The sequence below is a fragment of the Zootermopsis nevadensis genome, unplaced genomic scaffold, assembly GCF_977971745.1.
Source record: "Zootermopsis nevadensis isolate Lab colony 2312 unplaced genomic scaffold, Znev_1.0 Znev_ptg000017l, whole genome shotgun sequence".
Classification (NCBI taxonomy): Eukaryota; Metazoa; Arthropoda; class Insecta; order Blattodea; family Termopsidae; genus Zootermopsis; species Zootermopsis nevadensis.
Genome location: NW_028259149.1, coordinates 6234864 through 6260226, shown reverse-complemented (window position 1 = coordinate 6260226; position 25363 = coordinate 6234864). Strand labels below are relative to the sequence as shown.

Below are 25363 nucleotides of genomic sequence, written 5' to 3'. Positions count from 1 at the left end.
CCTAAGCCCGAACTGCCCTCCGCAACCACAACACGACTCAAATGCTGGTGTGAATGCAGCCGTAACAAGTACAGTGGAACCTCGCAAAAAGAGACTTTCGGGAGGGCAGCTTCAATACCCGCGTAAAATTTAAAACATATGTAATCGTATTAGGGGACATGATCACAGCCGCGGTATATTGAGGTTCCACTGTAGCTCAATGTGGGTTCTCAGATTCGAATTACACTGAGCACTGAGATAACAGAACCGACTGAATATGGAGGGAGATCATGCGAAAGACGATCCAAGTAGCAAAGCAACCAGCATCATAATCGTCACCACAGACTACACCCTTCTCCCTCCGCCACGTGCAAATAAAACACACAGGATTAAGCGAAGTCGCGTTAACCTCTCCAAGGGGCATGGGCGCCGACTTCAATTTCTTAAGCAAATCTTTTAAAATCCTCCTCTAACTCTGAAGACAAGAGGCTTCGGTGCCCAACATTAACAAAATCTGGAATGCGTAAAAAAAATTGCTAACACTCGAGCATAGCAAATTTTATTAAAGGCAGTTCACCTGTACCCAAGTTGCACGTGGAATGACACGGAAAAGCTAACAGTGCGCATTCCTTTTAACCCGTGCGTAACTGTGAACGCGACCAAATACGAGCTGAGTCAGCAGAAGAAAAAGAACTGTCGACTTACTTGCGCATTCCTTGCCGTTGTGGATATCCTTCGCCAGGTACACAGTGGAAAAGCTTCCTTCGCCAATCACTTTGCCGAATATGTAATCTCTGTGCGTACGTTTAGGCGCCTGCCCCATGCCATGACGATTAGTCTGTTGCTCGGTCGTGTTGTGGTGGTTTGTGTGACCCTGCTGCCATCTGATGGGAGTGTTATCATGAACAGGGGGGTTAGTATCGACGCGTGGGGGCGTCATTGTCACTGTCAGCACAGCCTGTTCGGTAGTCACGAGGTGCTGCTGGGTTGGTGGTGGTGGTGGTAGCGCGGCTTGAACTCGCTGCAACAGAAGAAACACAGAAGTCAGACGGACGATTGGCCTCAACAGCGCAACACCCCACAAAAGGGGAATAAGTCTCACCCAGAATAAAAAAAACACGAAGTATCTGTAACAGCGTCAGCCAAAATAATTTAATATCTGCTTCATCTCTAACTATTCTGCAATGCTCGACCCACTTTTTTTGAAGACGAGTGCCAGGATTTCCGACTGCAAAGACGAACCATTCACACAAGCCGGGTGGGCGGGGAGTCACTCACAACTGTCAACATGGGTAAATGACGGCGATGATTAACGGAATTCAGACCAACAACCACGATGTCACGTCCTTTCAAATTTATAATCACAAACATTCTGTGTCAAATGATCAACGCACTTCATGACGGAGCTCGGATTCCTCTTCCATCCCTTCTCTCAGAAAAGGAACTACTTCCTCCTCCACTAAGAAGCCTTACTTTATCTCTTCTGATAGCCGCCACGTTGCAATCGCACCTTTGGCAAAATTAAAGCGATCGAATGATTTGTACGGAACGTGGTTCCTTCGCATGCCAAACACAGTTGTTAACAGTGTGTAGAACAATTCTGAAGAGCACAGCAAAACCATCGTAAGATAAAATGTGTGTACAATAAAACTGCTTACCCTACCTTGAACTACTTGCACTTTCTGCTGTCCCAATTCTACCAGGATTCGGAATAACCTCCCATTTTATATTTGAGTTGAATTAATACTTCAACAGCCCTCAAAACAAACAAGAAAAATACTTTTTGACAAACAGACTGACACAACAAAATCTTTGTGGGGGTGAGATTTCCCCCGGCCGTGAAAACCAAACCAGGGGGCTAACCCCTACCGCTGTTCCAGATTTTCAAGATTCATCGGTCCAAGAATGCATGCCTGTCCTCGATTCTGGTGAGTAATAAAAATATATTCCCGTTGTTTGCTCGCAAGCGAAGCCGATGACCCCTCATGATTCTTACACAATCACGCGGCTCTCCAAGCCTACAGTAAACAACAACAGCGACAAAGTCCGGAGGTCGCGGTGACTAATATAAACACCATTTGATTTCATCATGACGAAGTTTCGTGTCGCAATTTCACACAGATCTCAAGCAACATTATACCGTTCCTCATTTGCTGCCAAACCAATAGCTTATAATCAAATGAAAAGTATAAATATAAATGAAGTGGCAGCACTAATGAGGTAATAATTCAATTATCAACATGTGGGACCAAACTAATTGGCAGATGAATATTCTATGACAACATAATACGAAAAGAATACACAATAGCAAGGACCTGAACTTAGTACATGCATTACAGCCAATATTCACTGTTCTGAGACAGAAAGCTGACAGATCCATGACGCAGAGTCCTAATTGGGATCTAGCCAAGAAACTCACGACAAAACCGAAAACACGGGGGCTATGCTGTTATATCCGTGTCTGGAGGCCGTCCGTCATCCACAACTCTGAGGATGCGACGCATCGGTAACGATGCGGCCAACAAAGTCGGAAAATTTGTATGAAATTAGATCAGAATGGTTGCAGCGAAACAAGATCGCTTGGATTTTAATTCGATTATGAACAGGCCTACCTCAAGTTCCCGACACAATTCAAAATAACCTTTCTCGCCCATGCACACAGTACAAACCTTATACACATTTGCCTTTCTGTTCGCCAAATAACTACCTCGTACGATATCCAGAACGTAATGCATATCATCCGACACACACACACACCCCCTCCATGCATATGGTAGCCAAATATTCTGGCGTACTTCCAGATGCGCCATAACTGTGAATCACAGCGATCTTTGTCAGGTGGTTCGTTCAAAACAGACAAGTAGCACGACTAGCATTACAGCAAGCAACACAAGGCAACATTCCGCCTGCCACTGCTGCAACCCGATAAACTTCAAACAGGTGAACCATGCAAGGTAGTCCATGACGTACGTCACTTCCGCCGACAGTGAACTCTCACTGCTGACGTTCAAGTGCATTCCTCAGTCACTGCAACTGCTGAAAACGCGAACGATCACGTGATGTGTATCCCACAGAACAAAACTGGATCATTGACCAAATAAACAGACATGTCAAAAAGGAACATCCTGCCATGCCTACCGCACGAAATGGCGGCTGACGAGAGGCCGACATCAAGAGAGAACGAGAGAAAATGTTGCCCTGGCATGAACATAATAAATAAACAGGCCACGACAACGTACAAACTGTGGCCCTTTGGGCATTAAGAGTGGTAGAATACGATAATTCTCAATTATTTGTTATCATGTGAATGCGGAGAACTGGAATCGTGTCACGTAATTCGAATTGTACTGTAATTGCCAACTAGCCAACGTAAAAGGCACGTTTATATAGCGGGAAAGTACATTTCCTCGACTTGTAAAACAGTTCAGATACTGCAGCTTAAAATCCAACAATAATAATCACCATGGAACGAAGCAGGAACGGTCGGAGATTTTTCTCGGTGTGTGAAAGAATATAATATGAAATCACCTGTCAATTCTAGCAGCCCTAACAGCAACTGTAATTTCACGATTTAAAAATCAAATTCCATCTTCTCGGGGTAAACAGCTATATTTCCTTGAAAAACGTTAATCGCTGTAAATTTGAGACAGTGATATGTGTTCTTTTCTTTGGAGTACCGCCAGAATGTTAAATATAAATTAAATGAACTTAATCAAAGGGTTAACACAGCTTTTAAAACATTTCCAACGCCGTTAAGAAACCAACGCATTGCTTACATACACAAACGAGCCAAACTTTTCGCGCTACTGAATCTGATATTACGTCGACAAACCTGTATTAGAACGTGAATGTAAAATACGGAGAACAACCGCGGGAAATCAACGCAACAAGCTAGATACGTAACAGCTGCTGCTGCTCCAGGAATTCTCATTCATACACAACATTCATATGGACGGGTCATGCTACTTCCTTACTCATGGATGCATCAGGCTGGCTGCTGCCTTACACGACGACGACGCAAGGCTACACACAGCGCCAGCAGATGTCAAAGCCTCCACGAAGAGAACGGGAAGACATTGAGAAGCTAACACGCATTGAGCTGATAACCCGAAGGTTCATCGCCGTGTTCACAACAGTAAATGGCCCCTCTCCTGATCCACATGAATCCAGTCCACGCCCTGTCCTATATATGACACCTTAGTATTATCCTCCCATCAACGCCTAGGTCTACCAAAGAGATATCTTACCTACTTATTAGAAGTAGACTTTGTAAAAAATAAGATTAAGCAACTTGCGACACAAATACGTTTTTGCATGTTGGCCGGGAGTTGGATGTAACAAATTAAAAGTTTTATTAACAATAGTACTCTGTAAAAAAATGCATTTCCCTACAAAAACCTAATATTCAGTGCCGTGTTTATTATTTATAAATGTACTTGAGCAAGCCTACTGGTGCAATCCAGATACTTATGTAACTCCATGATTTGCAGGAAACATTATTTATTTTAAAAACGTGCAACAACAACAAAAATACGGCGTTACCAACCGTTCGATACAACGTAATAGTATCTACATCTTTCATTGAGCCCAACACACGACACAGTTGAACAATTAGTTTGCTTTTCAAAGATGAATTATCTCATGGGATAACACGTTGAGCAAACACGTGAAATTTAAAGTTACGCATCGCAAATACCAGAATATGAGGTCCTGAAAATGAAGGTAATTAAGTATCATGTTTAATTTGTTAAATACATACAAATGTGGTTGTATAATGTAGCCATGAACTTAAGACAGGAGGAAGTTTTTTTATGTAGGAACAGGACCCAATGCAGCAACCTTACTTAGGTTGTAATTACACCGACTCCGTTGATGGAGCACTTTAGAACCGGGGCGGGGGCATTTGAAGCAGGAACTGCCCATCAGCAAGCAGGTACATTACAGGCCTTTAAGTAAAACGGTACTACGAAATAACTATTCTTGTACTACGGACTGTCTCAAAGAAAACGCGAGGGAAAAAAGTGACAGGACAAAAATTAATATACGCAGTTTCAACCGTCCTTCAACTTTAAAAATAAAAGAAACACTTGAGTGGCATGAATGCCAGTGGGAGTCACAAAATATTGTAGGATTCAGTCTTTCGGAACAACTATCACTGGTTCAAACAGACTAGTTAAAGGTATTTTAATGGCATGACACAGGATCGTTTTACGGCAAAAAAAAACACATGCCAAGTGAGTTATTTAAAATTTCAAGGATTATTAAAGATCTCGTTGCATTGGAATCATGGAAAACACAGTAAGGAATTCGATGAACGCGGAGCTCATGTTTCCGCTTTCGCAAGAGCTAGTAACACTTATTTTTAGCACGCCCATCGCGTAATTTGCGACGTAATAAATCCTAACAATAGAATTCACGCGTCACTCACTATTAAGGAAATGTCGTGGCTCAATATACGCCATGACTTATAAACCTTCATGCCTCCCACGATGCAGAAATATATTGTGAAATTAAGACATACTTGTAGCGAACAGGGGTCTCATTTTGGAAGTCCACGCCATATCGACATCCATCGAGACTGAACATGGACAAAAATGAGCAGAATGAAACATCCGTCAAGTTGTGACTGCAGCTTAATTACGCACTACGCCAACACGAATGGCAGAACGGAAGTAATCCACGCATTCTTAACGGCAGCACAAGATGGAAGTCAGCTGTCAGCTTCATACCCTGGCCGCTTTACCCCGACGGAGGTTGGAGGGGTGTCTAGAGCAGCTATACTTGAGATGGAAACGATAAAAATCCCTGTACATGCCGAGAATCGAACACCAGTCTTCCAGTAATTCCAACACAAAAATCACACACGTCAACCCACTCGGATTGGGAATTTTGGGCTCATGCGCCCGCCTAAGTTGGGGTATATCAGTGATACCATGAAATCTTAAAAAGTTTTGTGGAACGTAATTTCGCAAACGGCACTGTTCTTCAAACATCAGTAGAAGACTGGCAGATGGCTCGTTGCGACTCAGAACCGTCTGGCGTCTCTCTCGGGACGCGCGACCCAACGTGGTTCGCACGTTGGAAATCTCAAACGTGGCCCACCAATATCCATCCTACTCAACCCAGGTAATTAACATTGTTAAGTGGCCACTGTCTTCGCAAGAGTTGCGCACTTGGTCTTAAAAGACCATTCTCCAGGTTTTATTTCCAAGTCATATGGCCGTATTACGTGATTAACTTGTTGAACAGCTATTTATAAATTATCTTCCATCTGTGCCAATAAACTGGGTCGTCTGCAGACAATGTTGCAGTTAAAATTAAAACCCTACCTTATTATTCATTGTCAACTGTTTCTGCCACCCGCAAGCAGCTGCGCCAATAGAATTTTTTTAAAAAAAATCTCGTGACATATGGAGACCTTGAGATATGTAAATACACCCCCTTTTTTTAAAATATACTGCTTCTTACTTAAAAAGGCGCAATATATAAAACTTTGATCTGGACAAATACTTGTAAGTGGGTGTAACTTTGTCACGTCACCCGACACGCTGCAAGGGCCGGTTTTCACAGAGTACACGGCCTGCTTACAGCGCCATTTGCCGACGCCTGTGTAACCACTTTTTCCCACGGAAATCAGAAGCAGGCATAAGCATTAAAATCATATCCATAGGAATCCACAGAACGAAAGTCCGTTTGCTTTTATTTCGAAAGCCAATATCGCAACAGTAGCGTTCAACAGGTTCCCTTCCTCCTATGATGAAAAATACATTCATAAACAGCACTCATTCATTTACCTGCACATGCAATGCACTGATCCAAATTGAAACGGCCGGTTACAAAATACGCACACTTTCTAAGCCCAGTACTTAACATAAACAATCGATTTCTTGTGCTTCACAATCGTGAGCTCTGCTATTAATTGAACCCTTTCGAGATGATTTATGCACAGCACAACTTCAATCGACTACACAACTTTCTGCAGTAACCTAATTTCAAAACTGTGGCACATATGTAATAGCTTTCATATCGTGTCTCGACTGTCGACATCAGTTTACGCTGGCAAAGCCTAACGTTACAGACTATTATCTTATTCTTATCGCCTTTCAACCCCTGAAACAAAGTTGGAAAAGGTGGCCCTGTGCCGAAAAATTATAATATGCATAAGTACGGAAAATGAAAATGTATACACAGAACGAATTAGTTCCCTTGCATCTTTGTGAGACCGCTGTCAGAGCAAAATTTCGTTTTTAAGAGCATTCATGGTTGTTTGACGACGCTGCCAGTAACCTAGTGTCGAACAACGGGATTATTAGTGAATAATTAATGCATAAGGACATCCAGTTCGGTGTTACAAAACGTTACAAGGAGGGCATCAAACAATTTCCTAAGACTCGAAGACAAGACACGGGCCATGGGCTTAGTAACATTTCGTGCTCCCGCGGTGGAAGTGGAAAACAACTGCAGAGTATTTATTATAAAGCTGTGGTGGCAGAACGGTGAAGACCCCGCTAGAGCCTCACTGGGGATTAAATTACAGGGATGGAACTGAACATGTGACTCACTCGTCAACACGTCACAGCCAAGCCACATCACTGGGCTTTATGTCATCACTTAACATTGCAAAAAATAAAAAAAACTACGCAGAAATTTTCGTAATCAAATTCCAGGCGAACAACTCCGCACTTTCACGACTTTCTATTTTTGCTTTCACTTCTCTGTGCATCAGTGCAAGGATAAAACAAGATTAAATCGCAATTTTTTAACATCGCCTGTCTAGACATTAGGTCCAAGAATTTTATAAACTTTTTCGCGAAGGCACGTAAGTCACTTTAAAAATTAAGCTGCACTTGCACCAACGCCGGGAGACAAACCGTCGAGCAGGTTAGCAGATGCGGTACGTACTTGCCCATTCCTACTTTGCTTTCGTTGTCCTTAACAATTCCCACACAATACACAGGAAACTGCGATGGCCTTCTAAGATGTGACGCGGTGTGGACCTGCAGATGGGTGCGAATGTTTCCGAGCTACATTACATACATCTTCACGGCCGCTGAGAATCTAAACTCCCAAAAAATATCTATAAAATAATCCACCATCACTTAAGAGTACACACTTTTCTATCCGCAGTCAAAAACTTATGCAGCGTTGAATGGTGGAGTAATTTAGGGACATCAACGTGGAGGGATGAGGAAAGCCAGTCGTGACCTACTTGATACATGGGGGTTTGGAGTGACCGAGAAAATCTGTGCGCGTAACTATGAATCAGGTAAACAGGCGCTACTGTCTGATTTCGTGAGTGACACTGATTGGCGTTTAAATCCGTCCACAAGTTCCGGCATTACGCCAGAAGGCTGGGTGCAAGGGCGGAGTGGAACAGTCTGGGAATGCGACGTGTGGGTAGGCCTGTGACAACTCACGGAGCACAGATTGGGACAAGTAACATATATATATATATATATATATATATATATCATTATTATTATTTACTAATGTATTTAACAACGCGTCGGATGATTAATGAATTTGAAAGTATGGATGAAAATAAATGTATCCTACTTTAATCTTTTTATCAAATCAGATCTCAAACCGGAACCTGCTTATACGAAGCACGTATGTCAACCGTTAGGTCGCTGTAAACTTGAATCGTAGTCCTCTTATTGGTACAAATGTTCACCGGTCACACCCACATGTGTAACGGCGATTCGAAACCTATATCATGCCCGCCCGCATGTATTTCACGACGAAATCTACCCTGGAAAGCCAACGCGAAACCCACTGCAACTTCACCATCATCACCATCCCCAGAACCACGAGAACGCACCACTTGCTGTCAACACGAATATCTCATTCTTATCACAAGCATGGTTCTCCATAAACACGCACGAGTCTGTCATAAATTCGACAATCTTGGGTCGAACTGGAGCCAACTGCAGTTTGGGTAATGTAATCTGACACGAAGACGGCCGGAAATAACATTAACAGTGGTACTGTAAAAGACCAAGCCTGTAGAATGCAGTGTCGGGCATTATGACAAACAGAAGCGCCAGCTAGCCCATGCTGAGTCGAGCCAAGAGGCAGCGACCACCGTGACGTGACGAAACGACCTATTTTCGTAATACACTTGACGCCTCCCCCCCTCCTCATCCAAGTTACCCCTAGCAACAATAAGACAGCTCGAGGTAAAGATGGCAGACGCTGTTTATAAACGTTGGCTCACAGCGTTAAGCTGGGGCCACTGTGAACTAATTAACACCAACAATTAGTCACCAGTCTTCCTCAAAGATTCCTCCTAACTGGCGTGACTTACCAATTAGAAATCAAGAAAAATAAATGTGTTGTTACAGTATGAACTGATGGATAATGAGACTATGTCCCTAATGAAGTGCAAAAAACGAAGATAAGCGCAAACTCCGGACGTGGACTGATGACTTGTGCTCCAAAAAATCGAAATTAATAATATATGTGCACGGCGGAAGCAATGGGTTGACTGTTTTCGTCACTCAGCAACGAAACAAAAATTTTACTTTAAAACCGTACAGTCTGTTCATAAACAATCACCATTACAGTATTTTTTTTTTATTTTTTCATTCGCTTGGCAACAGTTCCTTTCCGATCCGCATTAAGTCACAATAGTAACTTAGTCGGACGTGTATTCACAGACCGCCCCGATTTCAAGGGAAGCGCTAGACGAGGGTTAATGGCATATGAGAACTGCATAAACTTTTCTTATAAAACATGATTTCACGATATGCGAAAACAAAGTACTAAGTTTCAAGAAAGATGAAGTACCGACTTTACATACATTCGTCTTCGGTACAGTCTTGTTGATCGTATTCACTGTGTTGCAAAGGTTAGCTGTGAATACATCAATACACGCCTCTTATTTTTTAAAAACTAGAGCAGAGCGCTCCTTTCGGAGCTCCTCGGGGGGTTGGTCAAGTTTTTAAAACGCAACCCCCCCCCCCGTTTTAAAATTTTGAGTAAGAAACTAAACCAATCCTCCCGAATAGGGGGTTAAAACACTTTATCAACCCCCCCCCTACGGGGGGGGGGGTTAGTTTAGTATCTTACTCAAGTCATTTGTTTACTCGGCATTGTTGTGTTGGTACAACAATGCCGAGTAAACAAATATAACGTAACATTGTTTGATGACGTCATTTTTTGATAGACGACAAATCACGAATTTTTATTGTATAGAGAAAAAAAGGCAGAGAAACAATACCTAATAGTAGACACGAACATCAGCAATGGAATAGAAAATACTTCCACTGCTCTCAAACGCTCCAAATAATAGCACACATCACTTGCACAGTCCTGGTGTGATAAGCTGTAACTAGGTCATTCCAATACAAATATGCACCACCATCACGCCCTCACAAGATCTGACCATATATGTAAACGTAACTGAAAATATACATTTTCATCATCCTTTTTAGGTCGTAATGCATTACGAAATGATTTATGTTTAAAACGAAGAACTGGTTTGAGGGCTTAGGGCGTACTGTACGGCAAATGATCCAGATGACTGGATCGCTATCTGATGCAGTTTCGTTCTTGATAAGTGAGCACAAGCAAATTACGTTGTGGCGTGCGAGTGTCGCAATAAAACCACGCGGACGGCGGAGAAAGTTACGTTTTTATGACGTCATGCTACGCCGTGCCATGAACTTGGCACACTGAACGGCAGTGAGCCGGTGTTCCAAATACCACGTACGTACGTCGCGGTTCCACAACAATGGTGCCATAAGCTAATTATTCCACCACATACAAATGCGGTAAGATAAATAATGGTACGGGAGGGGGGACCCTTGTTGCAACAGCCATCAAAACTGGCTAATATCACCCAATGCTACAGAAACTAGATCATTTAACCATGAATCATACTGAATCCTAAAACAATGTAGGTCGTATCTGCATACCTACATACTCCCTGTGCCTATTTTGGTTAACCAACACCGTGTTAGCAGGATCAAAGGTCCAACACTGATATCTAAATCCGTCATTGGCCATATCTGTACCAGAAAAAGTGGACGGTTTATTGGTTAAGTTTCCTCGACGACTTTCTGTCTGCGTTTCTAACAACTCCATCACATCCCACCCATAAGCCACACTAGAAACTGCCTTCATACGCCAAAAGGATCTACTGGCTTCAGAAATGCAAGGGACGAGTGCGATTTATTTAAACTGGCAGCTGATGAAGAACACGTGTTTCTCTAACGTCGCATAACAGTTTTTCCCAGTGACGAGATAGACCCTATAACTGTGTAGTAAACAGCGAAACACTTATATGTACTTGAACCTAAGTCCAATTTAAGTGACAAACAAGCAGTTAAATTTGATTAGAACACCAGTTATTATCGTGATATGTAGAAATTCAAGTAGCACATGAATTGTCAAAACAGCAAAACAGGATAACGTTATCACTTCCAAGCAAATAGTGCAAGAAAAAAGTGCGACTTTTTTTGGGACCTTCTGTTTGACGTAACAGAAAGTGCCTCTTGCGTGTAACGCCACAAGCAAGCAAAGTCTTATCGATTGTAGATACTGCTCGATTCTGATAACAATGACACACACGTGAGAGCAAGTTGAATACGGAATTCCTGGAATGACTCTCAAAAGACAACATGACGTGGCGCTTTCTGACGCGGCGCCATCTTGTTAACTACACATTTCCAGTCTCTAACCACATTCTCCGCCTACATATTCTGAACCGCATCTCAACACTGTCTCGACCAGCAGCCGAAGCTCAAATTCTTCTGACTCGTGGACCGGTTATAAAACATCACCGGCTTCCCTAATGGCAAAGGACAACAGCCGAAAAACCTATTACCAGCAAGAAAACGTAACGAACATCTGAGTCCCTGAGAATCTTAATTGCTCAGATAGGTCGCTGGTGATCTGAATATCACACCAACTCTGTCTATCCTGAGCCAGATGAATCCAGTCCACAACATCCCAAAATATTTCCGTTTCCCATCTTCCCAGTTCTCTTCAAACCATAATTTTGTGCTAATTTCCTATCTATCCCATGCCATCCTCCTTGATTTCACTGTCCTAAAAATATTTGGGGTAACGTATTAATTATGCTGATTCCTCCCCCACCCTCACCAGTAACTTCATCGTCATAAGATCAAGTATTTATTCTCTTCAGCACACTTCTTAAACACCCTCAACCCGTGTTCTACTCTCAACACGAGAGACCAAGTTTCACACCCACACAAATATTTAAAATGACGGTGTTTTGTCTTGGTATTAGTTAGCAGACGGGAAGATAAGCAATTCTGAAGTGGATGGTAGCTAGCATGCCCTGAATTTAACCTGTAGCGCATCTGAACGAATCTATAAGCAGTAATAATTACACACGAGGTCATGACACATCAGACAACCGTTTCTCTTTGACCCCGGGGGATTTTTACATAGCTCCACTCTAAGGAATGCCATCATCAACCCACTGCTGCCCTCTCTTTCCATTCCATCAAACGACGTAACAACCAGAAAAGTTAAACCACCGACAGCGTAATAATCCAACTCTGAAACCAAATTTGGTCCTACTAAGAACCGTGAATCATAGACCATTCAAGAGAGCAAGTGGGCGGTTGTACACCTCCAAGTACAACAGTGTTGCACCTGGTTTCGCCCTCAGAAACTAGAATGCTTCGTCTCTGGGTTGTACAATTACATGACAAGACCCAGCATTGCTGTGGCTTAGTCAAGGAAGCATCTGTAACGTTGCTTTGTGAAGCCGTCAACGCCGTAGCGGACACGCGCTAGTTAACTGGCACTTAGGGACTCAAAACTGACATACCAAGACGTCGTTCAAGCCGAATAGCAATTCCCAACCTGTTTCGTCAAAAAGGTCGGTGTTTACAGCAACAACACCACGGATCTACGACGAAAATGTACCGTTTCTACAAGAGAAAGCCAAAAGATGGGAAGTGTAATTGCATAATAAAAGGGTGTGTTGTTTCATTTAGAGATAATTCGTCAATTACACTGGTTGCACAGTGTATCAAGGAAGACGGCTGAAAAGAATCCAGGACCTCCCGAGTAGGAAGTACAAAAAAAACTTCAACAGGAAAAGAAGGTTATGGCTAATAACGTGATTAGGTTACACCAAAAACACATGCCTATCCCTACACGCCAGTTAACAAAGAAAAATCCCGAGAACCATGCCACAGCGCACACCGGAAGACAGGTACCAACATTAACGATGAGTTGCACACCCACGCATTCACCATTGTCACGAGACACATGACCCTTCCCTTCCGTACCATTCCCACGATAAGAGCTTCTATCAGGATCCCGAATGAAATTCTATTATAGTCTATATAGTCCTGCATTCACACACACATTAAATAAAAGAGACCTCATATCGAACAGATAGTCAGTGCCGGAGCAAAGAAATAATCGAAGTGTGGAGTGGTAAGGATGACTGCCCCATAATGCCGGAACCTTTCGTCTGATTAAACACTTCGTACGTGAAAAATGCTTATATTCAGGTAGATTTCTCGTTTGGAAGTTATCGCGAAAGCATTTCGACTTCTTTACCTCTGTCCACCCCGCAAATCTACAAGTCGAGAGGTCCTGAAAGCCGAATTCAATCAGTGGTCCAAGGAAACACTGCAGGAGACAGGAACACATTCACGTCGTAACTTGGTGGTTATGAAAACTTCAATGGAGAACCACTGCCTAGTCCAAGCGCGCGAAGGACAAATTCAGGCACGTTACACAGCATTGTCTCTTTGCGAATGACGTTAGCCTAGGATTCTGCATGTGCTTGCGGAGTTGTCTTTTTTCGCTGGGGATTCCCCACGAAAGTATTCAAGGCGCAGAAACGTCTATGGACCTCCGTGTAAAGTTCCCGTAACCGTCCTTAGTTTTAACGAAACTATAATGCAGTGACAGAAAAATTCCCTCCAAAATCAAATTCAATGCCACGGTTCGCGAGAAGTTATATGCTGAAACTGACGGACGGACAGGCATAGCAAAAATAATTGGGGCAGTTCTGCAACTTTCAGTTTCAGCCAATACATCAGAATACCCCCTTCACTAAATATGTAAAGGTAAGCGTCACTAGATAGACATTCCGAATCAGAACTTTCTAGTCTTATAATTAATTATATACGCTGCTTAATTAAGGGTGTGAAACGGGACCTCTCAATCTAAAGACGACTGATGGCAAATCAGACGAAAAGATTTGACTTTACGGGAGTTAACGTAACGAAAGACTGAAAAATTTAAACGATATGGTGTTTAAAGAGATGAGCTTTCAGATGAACAGAGCTACATTTTTTCAAGCGAGTATAAACACGTTATTAGTCACAACTTTCATTCTGAACTCGTCCAGAAGGTTGATGCATTAAAACTGAATCCTTCACCACCGCCAACCCCTTAAGAGTTCTTGGAAATGTCTCCAGCAAACAAGTAAAAATAGATATGTCGTAAACTGTCAAAAAAGCGTCGTATGTCATAACTTCGCAAACCAAATAGTAAACAGTAAACAAAACCACATGACCTCATCACCACCTATCATGATCAAAACAGGATTTGACGAAATACACTGTTCACCACTAAGGCATTTCCGTGGCAGCCAATTATTGCGTAATGCAATCCAGGCGACTGCTTACCCCGCAAATAACATCCTGTCTCGAAGATGGCATGAAACACAATTGTTTACGTAGATAGATGAGGAAACCCCCGTTTCCGATCACGATCCCTGCGTCCTGTGCAAACTGACTTTACACGACCACATACAGCGAATATCACATGCGTTACGAGGGCTGGAATCATGTCACACTCAGCAAATTCCCGAATAAGGACATTCAGAAAGTGATATAAGAGTGAACAAGTGCTCATGCAATGTTCCAAAGGCATGTCAGTTTTGATTTGTGGAAGGAAAACGATTATAAAGAGATGTCGACGAACCTAAGCAAACAAGTGTTTTCAACGAATGTCAATCAGTGACATTACGAAACTGATCTTTTCTGACTTTCAACTACGTAGCCAGATAAACGATAGTCATCGCGTAAATGTCCCTCTAAGATGTGTATATTAACACAACCCACCAAGGCAATTGTATGCCAAACAAGCAAAGCGGCCCAATCGAGAAGCTAATCACTCACCTAAAATATAGCAGAGTTCAAGAATACGTAGAGCTACACATTTTCGTGGCGCTTATTAAGTTACAGCAAATTCAGTCTTTATGTGCAAATAACGTACAGAAAGCCTGGCGGGTTGTTCCATGCGTGTGGGCCGCTCTCAACAAACACGGCATTCTGTGCTACATGTGTGGCCACAACGCCACACTTCCGCTGCGTTTTACACTGTAACTGATCAGTAAACAAATGAAAAAGACGCGGGGGGGGGGGGGGCTTCGGAGAATTTTCGGAGGCTGAGCGGTGTTAAAAAACATCCTCCGAAGAGTGAGATGTCTCACAAATCATTTCACATGTTCTCGCCCATAACTGCAATGTTAAATGTGACTGTGGCGTGTCCATAGAGCGTTTCTGCATCAGAAGCAGCTGAGCTGATTAATACTTTTTTCTTTTCACAGAACACAAAAGCACATCGCCATGTTTCCAAGAACCTGCAATAAACCCTATCCCGAGTCACCTGAATTTAACATCACATGAAAACAACAAATACAAATTATGCATAACACATGTTTAAAACTAGTAATAACACAATTACAACTAGACATGACGAATATCATTGTATTTTGGGATGATGCTTGAAAAAGGTTCGACACAAAATTACGATACGCAATGGAACGAATCGTAGGGCTTTTCCGCAGACGCACCGAGGCGTATCACGACTCTAGCGTGCCATAAAAAAGGCAAACTTGTGCAGCTTTTAAAAACTTGCTCAGATAATTCGGGATATATTTTAACTTCAATTTCCTTAATTAACACGTGTTTGATCATATTTTAAAGACGGAGGACTCGTCCAACGGGATTCAAAACCTTATTTCCCACTCCCTAAGGAGGAAGACACAAGTTTATAATCATTAGACTCAACTGGAATTGTCGACTAATATACGTACGACTTAAACTTATACTAAGCCCTCTGAAACCGAAGCTTGTGTAAATATTTAAAGACTCAGTCCTTACCTCAAAGAAAATACAAAGCATGCCCATTATAAAGATCAAATACCTGTAAGATTTGAGGTTTTCACAGCGGTGAGTATGAAGATTTCTGTCTTCTGGGTTGTTGCGCTGTGTAGTCTGGTCGATGTTAACCAACGTTTCAGAGGTCAAACTGCCTCCGTCATCAGGGCGCAACAACCCAGAAGACAGAAATCTTCATCAAATACCTGCTTACTCTTGCAAACGAAATCAATACATAAAATGTGGGGAAAATGCATTTACTGACTGGTCGGGCGCGATTTGATAACCAAAACTGGCCACGATTCCACTTTATCATAAACGTCCACACCTTCCTGAAGCTTCGGTAGCTCCGAACAGCTTTACTTACCTCCATGGCGTTGTGCTTACGAACAGAGAAACTTTAGAATTTAAAGGAAACTAATTATTTGTATGTCATAAGCAATAATATGACGACAGCTTTGTATGTAACTTTCTACCCACGTAACGTACATGATAATACAGCTGGTCTGACGTCAAACTCATTCCACGTACAACAAACACCTAAGTGTTTTGCAGCGCACAAGCCTGGAAGCAATACGCCCGCAAATATTAACACAGGTTCACGAACAGGCGGGCATGGCTTCCTGTAGTCTACTGCATCCTGCCAAAATACATTCCCTTCGGCTTGTCCCTTAGTGCTCAACAAAAGGACACAATGGCAAGTTCAGGTAGCTGTTTTATGCCCTTCTCAATGGAATGTTCTATTCGCCGTTGAAATGAAACACAATCCTCAGTTTTCGGTACCACAAAAAAGTTCAGAGCCATTTCATTTGTTCGCGTAGTGTAAACAGCCTTCCACCAGTCTTATTAAATAATGTACATATTCATTAAAAATTACAGAATAATTGTAACTAAAAGGGAGGTAGGGAAAGTAAGCATAAAACATAGATGCGTTGACATGGTAGTTTATACCACCTGGATCTATCTTCTTCGAAACTCTAATGTCATCTCGAAATTCCCACAAACCTGTTAATCAGATGGGCAATCAATGTCTTTTGTTAGTATTGTTTGAATAGCATTACGAAAAAGTTGACAGTGGAACCACGGTTCCGGAGAATCTGACGTAAATACGTCTCAAGTGAGCAACGAATTCCTTACAAGTATGACCGAAGTGCGTGTAACTTTTGAGAGCTTCACAAACAAGGCACGTTCTGCGAATCCCCTCCAATATTTCTTCTTCATACTCACCGAGAATTACTGAAGGAAACCTAGATGTTTGTTTAAACGTCGTCAATGCTGATACGCTCGACGGATAAATATCGCGGCCATGCAATTCACACGCCTGCTTCGTATTGTAGAGGACCCGGTTCAAAACTCGGCACAGAAATTGTCTACACCGAGTAAGATTTAAGATTCTCAAGGCGGCGAATATGGCGGTTTCCTGCGTTGTTGCGCCGTATAGTCTGATACTTTGCCAACGTTTCAAAAGTGCTTGCTGCCTCCATCATCAGGGTGATCATCACGGCGCAACAACCCAAAACACAACCATCTTAATTCCTCCACATTCTTTCTTCATTACTCAGTTATCACGCTAAGTCTAAGCTGCCAACAGCCACAAATAAAGAAAAGAAAATTAAATTTACTTGCAGAGTGGGCCCGAAAACGCATATTCTTCTAACAGTAACACTCAGAGTTAAATAAAATGCATTTATGGCCAAAATTCTTAGCCTACATAACACAAGTACCAGAATGCTGGGGACAGTTTATAGTCTGAACGCCACGAATAGCTAGAAAACATAATAATCCCGTTCTTACTCAGTTCAACGATTCTGCGTGACGCTGTTCAAACACTAACAATGTCAGTGAATGCCAAACTGATTAACGGGTCCGTGGCAATATCGAGAATGCCCGAGGGCCATGAAGTTAAAAAACAAACTAGAAAATAAATACGGCACTCCCGTGGCGATGTTGATCTTCTGTGCTGTTATGCCGCGTGGACTTGCAGGCAGATGCCATCGCTATACAAGGAGCATCCTGCCTCCATCTCCAGGGCTAAAGACACAGTTCCTACTAAACGTCTGTATCTATGGCGTTGCAATCCCCGAGGCCAACACCGACATCTTCGCCCTGAGGACCCCAAATCTCAGAGACTTTTAGCATAAGTCTACATCGAATTATGGAACGTTGGCCCACACGAACATAAAAGAACGTGAGTTGTACTAAGATCTTTAGCCACTGCTTCAGTACTGATCTGTTACTCTCGTTCATGCATCCCACAAGGCAGGAGTTTTTTTAACCTTCTTGAAACGAGAGGTCGCATTCACTTTCTTATCGATATGAGGGCAATATGGTTACAAATGAGGACAACTTACTGAATATCAAATAGGCCCACATAGAACTTAATAAGTTAATAAAAATTAATTATTAGCAAGTAATCTGCAACTTCACTTGCTTGAATAATTCTAATTAGGTTTAATTTGCTTTTGGTATCGAGAGTAGCGTCCTAGTTTTTCATTTGACGTCATTTATTAAGCTGTAAACCTGCTCACAGCGAAAGTTACATTAAAAAAGATAAGTATTCGGATATGAAGCAATATGCGGAGAGCACAAAACATATCGGCAAGTGTTTTACAGTAATCACCAGCCCCACTCTAAAATCTTCTAAATTAAAAAGTAAGCCCAGTGCGCCTTCCCTATCTGTGAAGCAGGGCCCTTCAGAAGCTAATAGTCGTTCAGCTAATCAAGGAATGTCCGACCTTTCACGCAAACCCAAAGCTTTATCCCCGAGTTCAAGATTCAAACACTGGTCCAAATTCTGAGGTACACTAACGCAGTTCACGCCCTCAGATTCATTTTAATATCATAATCAGTCAACACTAAAAACTACTACGCAGAATATTCCTTCCTTCCACGGTTAACGAAATAACCAGGTCGACCGGCGCAAAGGCATTTCCTCCCGTTTACATCTGAAACTGCTTTCTCTGTGAGTTATATGACGAGCCGTTGTACACATTCTTGAGGTGCAAAATCATGCACGTAAGTACTCCTGGAAGACACTGAAAGTTCTTTTCCGGGATACAATACCACGTGGAATCAAAGTTACTGACGCCCACACAACTGCGTCCGACATAAAATTGCGTTTCCTAACATGCATGTACTTCGAATGCGTGTCCCTGGATGGAGAGAGAACTTCGCACGTGTTCAAATTTTACATTCAACTGCTTCGGGACAACATAAGAAAATTACATGACAGGAAGAATCAACTAAGTATCAAGTCAAAAGGATTTTCAATGGCTCCCACGAACCATATAAACAATTCATACGCCTCTATCAGCAACAAAAATTTAACTCCGGAAAATACAGACCGGAAGATGTAAATTTACACACAATTGACACTGAGAACATAAAGCAGTGAACTGTTGGTACCAACAATGAACGTCCACTCAAGACACATTCCTTTGGTGGTAGCGGCAAACTTGGGATTTTTTCTGGGAATTATAAAAGAAACTTCATAACACGACTGCACACCTTTAAATAAATACATTTATCAATAGAAATAGGGCACGACAGTCAACAGAATTTGTGGAAGAACTGAAAAACAAAGAAACTTTTCTTACACAAACATAGATATGTACCGATCGTAGCAGTCTGTTAACAAAAGAAGTCCTGGCGAATTCATTCCGGGCAAGGGGTGGGGTGGGATGCGGTGGGGGTGAGGTAATATTATAACCACTGTTGCATCACAACCACCACAGTTAGGTTAGGTAAGGGTTGTCTGTGTTGCGTTAGGTTTGGTAACCTTGCTTTGCGTAATGTTTGTTTACGTTTCTAATGTTTTAGTTTTGATATGGATTAGGTAAGTTGAGGTCACACATGTTAATGTCACGGTACGTTCACGTCATTATCAACCCTAGGTTTTGCTGATTAAAGCCATTTAAAATTTTCAAGGTCATTTAAAGACTAATTATTTTCACACTTAATTTTGAAGAACTGTGGGTATCTGAGTGACCATTCTCACGTAACGTTGAGGTGCCAGACAGGTCAAGTTCATGTCACAGTCACAACAATATAGGTCCCGATGTTTTCCGATTAGATTCATTTAATTTCTTTCAAGGTCATTTTGAAATTCATTTTTTCAAACGCATATATCTACCGATCTGTAGGAATCTGAGTGAACATAATCATGTCAGTTTGAGGTCACGGATAGGTCAGCGTCATAGCAAGGTCACGACAATATCAGCCAGAGGGTTTGCCGAACAGATGCCTTTACATTTTTCAAGGTCATTCGAAATTAATTTTTTGGGCGCATATGTCAGTCGGTCTACCAACCACCGTCACTAATTCCTGCTTCCCGTTTCGAAATACAAGTTTATCGATTAATCATTTCGCCTTTCCACTAAAACTTGCTCAGTTACTATGACATTAACAATTGTGTGGTTTTAATATGCATATTTAATGTTATATAATTCTATCCAAAGCCTCACGGTGCACCGGCACGCCGGTTGAGAACCACATACAATTTAAACGAAGACAGTGTTATCACGGACATTTGCATACAGCTGTTCCCAACACTTGAACGTGGGATGATGACTTTCACAAGAGACCTGCAATTCAAATTTCTTTGTGGTTTGTCAAGTGCATTGCTAAATAAAACGAGAAGCAATCGAGTGTATTCCACCTTAGCTGGAATCAACGGGCTAATGACGCTTCACGCACGTCACCACCAGATAATTATCAAACAGATTACGTACTAGTAAAGCAAAAACAACCAGCCAACCAGCGCCATCATGTCGCCAGGCAATCCTGTAACTTAGCATCCAACCCACGGCAAAAACCGAAAAACATGTATCAAAATTACTTTTCTCTCGGTAACACTACCCCATTTATCGAAGCAAGTGATCAAAATTTAAAATTAAAATTCTGTTTCTTATAATGCACAGAGAATTACATAAATTTCTGTTAAATTATCAACATTACAATTAATGGAGTAGTTTGTTAAACGAATGTTAATTGCCCGTCTGCTTCCCCCCCCCCCCCCCTCATATCGTCGAAGCGTTCCATATCGGCTCTGGAACTCAAGAAGCTGTCTATCCAATGTGTACCGACGGTGCGCTTTCATCGGGAAGAGAGCACGCGGGATGTGAAACTAGCCACACACTTGTGTCTAATGCCGAGGTTCAGATGTGCGGAGCCATACCTCCACTAACCCATTAGTGTTCATGGCATCGAAAGAAATTAAGTAATGAGACTTTATTTACCTTTCCCCTGATGATTTTCAAGAGTTGTGCAGTTTCTTCCATACGAACCTAATTTAAAAATTGTGCACACAATATTCCAAATATCAAAGCGTACAGAACATCTAAGAGAATAGGTTCTGGAATGTTAAACATCTACCACGTTGATGTCGGTGAACAGGTACTATTCATATCAAGTAACATCGTCCAATACTGCATTTGTCAGCCCCACCCCAAAAAGTACAATTGACAGCCATTATATAACGAGATGAAATTACCACTCCGTCCCGAAGAGATACGAAGTACATACCTAAACATTACAAACAGAAAAATCTTAATGTTACTGCCAAAGAAGTTGCTCATGGAAATAACAGCAAACAACGTGATCCATAAAATCCAAAGAAAATGTTTCTTCACTCTACACACATTTCAAATTCAATAGGCGGTAAAAATAGTTAACGTCCATAACTGCGAGTCTGTCAAAATAGTTCGCATAACAAAAACACGTTCAAAATCTTAGATATAATTTTGAAACGAGAACTTAAAATGACATGTGCAATCAACTCATTAATTTTTAACATAAAAATCGAGATGTTGCCTGGTTGAAAATAAGCCAAATTCCGTACCACAGTTCAAGAACAGTCGAAGGATCACACATACAGTGTGACAACTCGCCATACCTCTGTTTCATACGGTCATTACGTTTGGTACACAGAACACTCGTAGGCAAGACAGGATAAATATGGTGGCCTCTCGTTCGTCACTGTTTTCCGCCCTTCAGGCTTTGGACAGTCACATCTAGAACATCTCCACGGATACAAAGCAATGCAATACAGTTTCAACTGCATTCGTGTCAAACTTATGCAATAGGCAAATATTACTGCACGAACTAGCCTTCCGGATGTAGTTGAGCTGGATAAATTGGTACTAACGTAACAAACCGACAACCCATTCTGGATGGGGTAATATCAGTTTGCGTACGACGTAGCAAGATTTTTTGTTTCAAGGAAACCGACTAGCCTTCAAATCTTTTATAATACCAACTGCCACAGGATTTCGAAAACGGATATGTGTAATTTTATCTGACGACAGACACAGTGAATGTTCAATGCCTACGTATTCCCGCACAATAACTGTTATACCCTCTCCGCTGAAAACATCAGTCTTTAGTTCATACTTCTTTCTTCTTCGTTCGTCCCTTATTTCCTTCTCATCTTTATTCCTGAACGTTACCGTATTCCACTATAATGTTTTTACGATCACACCAGCTCCTAATCGGTTAACGCACCTCATACATTGCTGTAACACTAAATTTCCATACCAGGTTCTTGAAAGGAGGCCTGCATAAAATACTTCAATATGTTCTACAGGGCTGCATAACGCAAAAAAAATAATAATCGAAAGCACTATACTCAACCAACAGCATAAACACGATTTCTAAAGCCATTTAAAAACATGTTACACAGATCGATCATTTGAACAAAATATTATTTCGATTGAGGTCTTCTGGGCTGTGACGCACTGTACTCTCGTACGTCGTGATCGTTTCGAATAAACATATATCTTCCAACTTCAGGGCGTCAGAACACAACCCACATTACACGGCATTGGGAACCTCTAATTTCCAATCATCAGAATAAAGTAAATTTCTTCTGACGTCGAAACTAATTTCCCGCAAAAAAAACATCCTGTGCATCAGAACAAACTCATATACTAATCATCTTCAGTCACGAAACAGTAGGAAGAATTCATAAATATATTCACAATAGATAACGTCACGCAATTTCCTTAGAATACGTACACTAGAGAAATCATGTGCACAGAAGCCTTCTCATCGGCATGTGACATAATCATACAGGCAAGCATGCCAACAGGAGATATCGAATCCTGTGCAATAACTCAACGGTTATAAAAGACTAAATCAGCACAGACAAAGGGAATCATCTACCACGGCTGCAGTGTCACAATTGTTAAGGATGTCGCCTTTGTGTATTATGTAGTTCCCAAGGTCACGGCAAACAGGATATGATATACAAGTAAATTATTCGAAGCTACACAAAAGATGAAAAGTAGCGATGATAACACGTCTGATTACGTATGCAATAACTGCAACACGCAATTCATAAATCAATTAATAAGGAAGCAGATCTATTGCGTAGAGCATCCATCTTTCGAAACTTCTTGAGAACTAACAGTCGCTCAGCTGGCCAAGAAATTACTTGCATTTTAAGGACCTCTAAGGTTCTTTACGTCATCACAAGAGACCACCAGTCCTTATCCGAAGCCAGCCAAATTACTTCAAACCATCACGTCCTACTTCATTACTATCTATCTTAATAAAACCTCATCCACGCCATCTCTCATCTCCCGAGCGGTCTGATCAAAACTAACAAGCATTTCAGCATGTGCGCTACATGTCCCGCCCATCGCATCCTTTAAAAACCGAGACAAAAACAAAACTGCAAAAAAAAGTTGACAGCGGAACCACGGTTCCGGAGAATCTGACGTAAATACGTCTCTGTATTTAAATTATATTTAAGCAATAAATATAATGAAAGAAAGATAGCTACATGTAATGTCAAAATTATCTAGTCTACGACGCACTTCCTCTACAACCGATTCACAGCTCAGCTCTTTCCGCAATAACGAAAGCGGATTGTTGACGGCAGTAATGTAACAATGCCGAGTAAACAGATGACGCAACAATTAGTTTCTTAGGTAACACAAGCTCTTTTTAGGACAGTATTCAATCTGCGTGCATTGCTATGTTACCTAAGAAACTAATTGTTGCGTAATCTGTTTACTCGGCATTATTGTTACATTACTGCCGTCAACAAAACGAAAGCGGATTGTTGACGGCAGTAATGTAACACAACAATGTCGAGTAAACAGATGACGCAACAATTAGTTTCTTAGGTAACATAACAATGCACGCAGATTGAATACTGTCCTAAAAAAATGCACGCAGTTCATACAAAAGCTGACCATTGTTGTCGGTCCATATTTACACATTGTTGATATTGATCTTACACATCTTCGTAACGCTGCTTACGCCGAATGACCCTTCCGTATAGAAGTATTTACATCAAAATACAAGGAAAAAAAGCCAAGTCTTTCTGATTACAACTGTAACAGTTATAATTTGTAAAATCTGTAACAGCCATCCACGAGTTGTATTCACCTGGACGTTGAGATTTTCAAATTACATATTAGATTGGATCCTTTTCCAATTGTACTCCAAAATAAGAATGGCCTTGAATCTGAGTAATCACTTATATAACGCATGCAGCACTGCGCTGACATCCTGGACGAAACCGCAATGGGTAGGTGACTGGCTGTCCTTCAACCTGCTCTGTTGTGACCATTGTTCAAAGGTCCCGATGGCTGGGAACAAAGATCCGCATTTCTCACTCCAGAAACCAAGGTCTGTCTGTCATACGGTACACACAATGGAGTATAAAACCTCCACACTTTAGAGATGTTGGCCTTGGTTTCTCGTCAACTGCCTCCTACTGGTGACTTAATCTTTAACAGCAGATGGGGATGAAGTTTGCTTTAGAAGCTTTTAATGACATAAGTGTAGGATTTTAAAACACCATAGGAAAGGAGAGGGAATTTTTATTCGTACCCAAAGACCCCTGAAGCTAGTGAACACGCGGAACACCAAGCGAGATAAAACGTAATCTTTTCACATTTTAAACATTGTCGTCAGTCCGACCAGCGTTAACAACTACATTTGTTATTGGGAGTTTACGAAGTTATATCGCGAATTTAATTCGTGGGTTCAACAAAATCCTCACTTCTAAAACCTCAAATTGAAGTCCAGGTCACGAATTTCGTTCGTGGGAGAAATGTGACAATAAAGTGATAGACGAAGTAAAGAAATATCAACCCTTTGCGGTTCGATGCGTATCAGCAAAACACAAAACCGAATTTATTCGCTTCTAACCCCAACCACAAGACTGACAGGTTTAAAGTTTACGGTGTTTAGGAGAATAATGGTTACCACTTTAAAGGGATAAGGTCACATCATTTTTCAATGAGCTTCCTATCAGTATTAAAGTA

At 41.6% G+C, this 25363-nt stretch overlaps 1 protein-coding gene across 7 annotated transcripts in view; it reads right to left on the bottom strand.

The window, feature by feature from the left end:
* The window catches only part of LOC110834503 (Phosphoinositide-dependent kinase 1), an 85337-nt gene that overhangs the window by 8724 nt on the left and 51250 nt on the right, over positions 1-25363 (bottom strand). For 4 of the 7 annotated variants that reach the window (XM_087350228.1, XM_087350231.1, XM_087350226.1 and 1 more), the window contains exon 2: positions 685-1000. In XM_087350228.1, the coding sequence (XP_087206354.1) occupies positions 685-1000 (316 nt within the window). Of the gene's footprint in view, positions 1-684; positions 1001-5407; positions 5886-7881; positions 8028-25363 lie in introns of those variants that run through there. The other 3 variants (XM_087350230.1, XM_087350227.1, XM_087350229.1) reach the window with 3 other exon arrangements.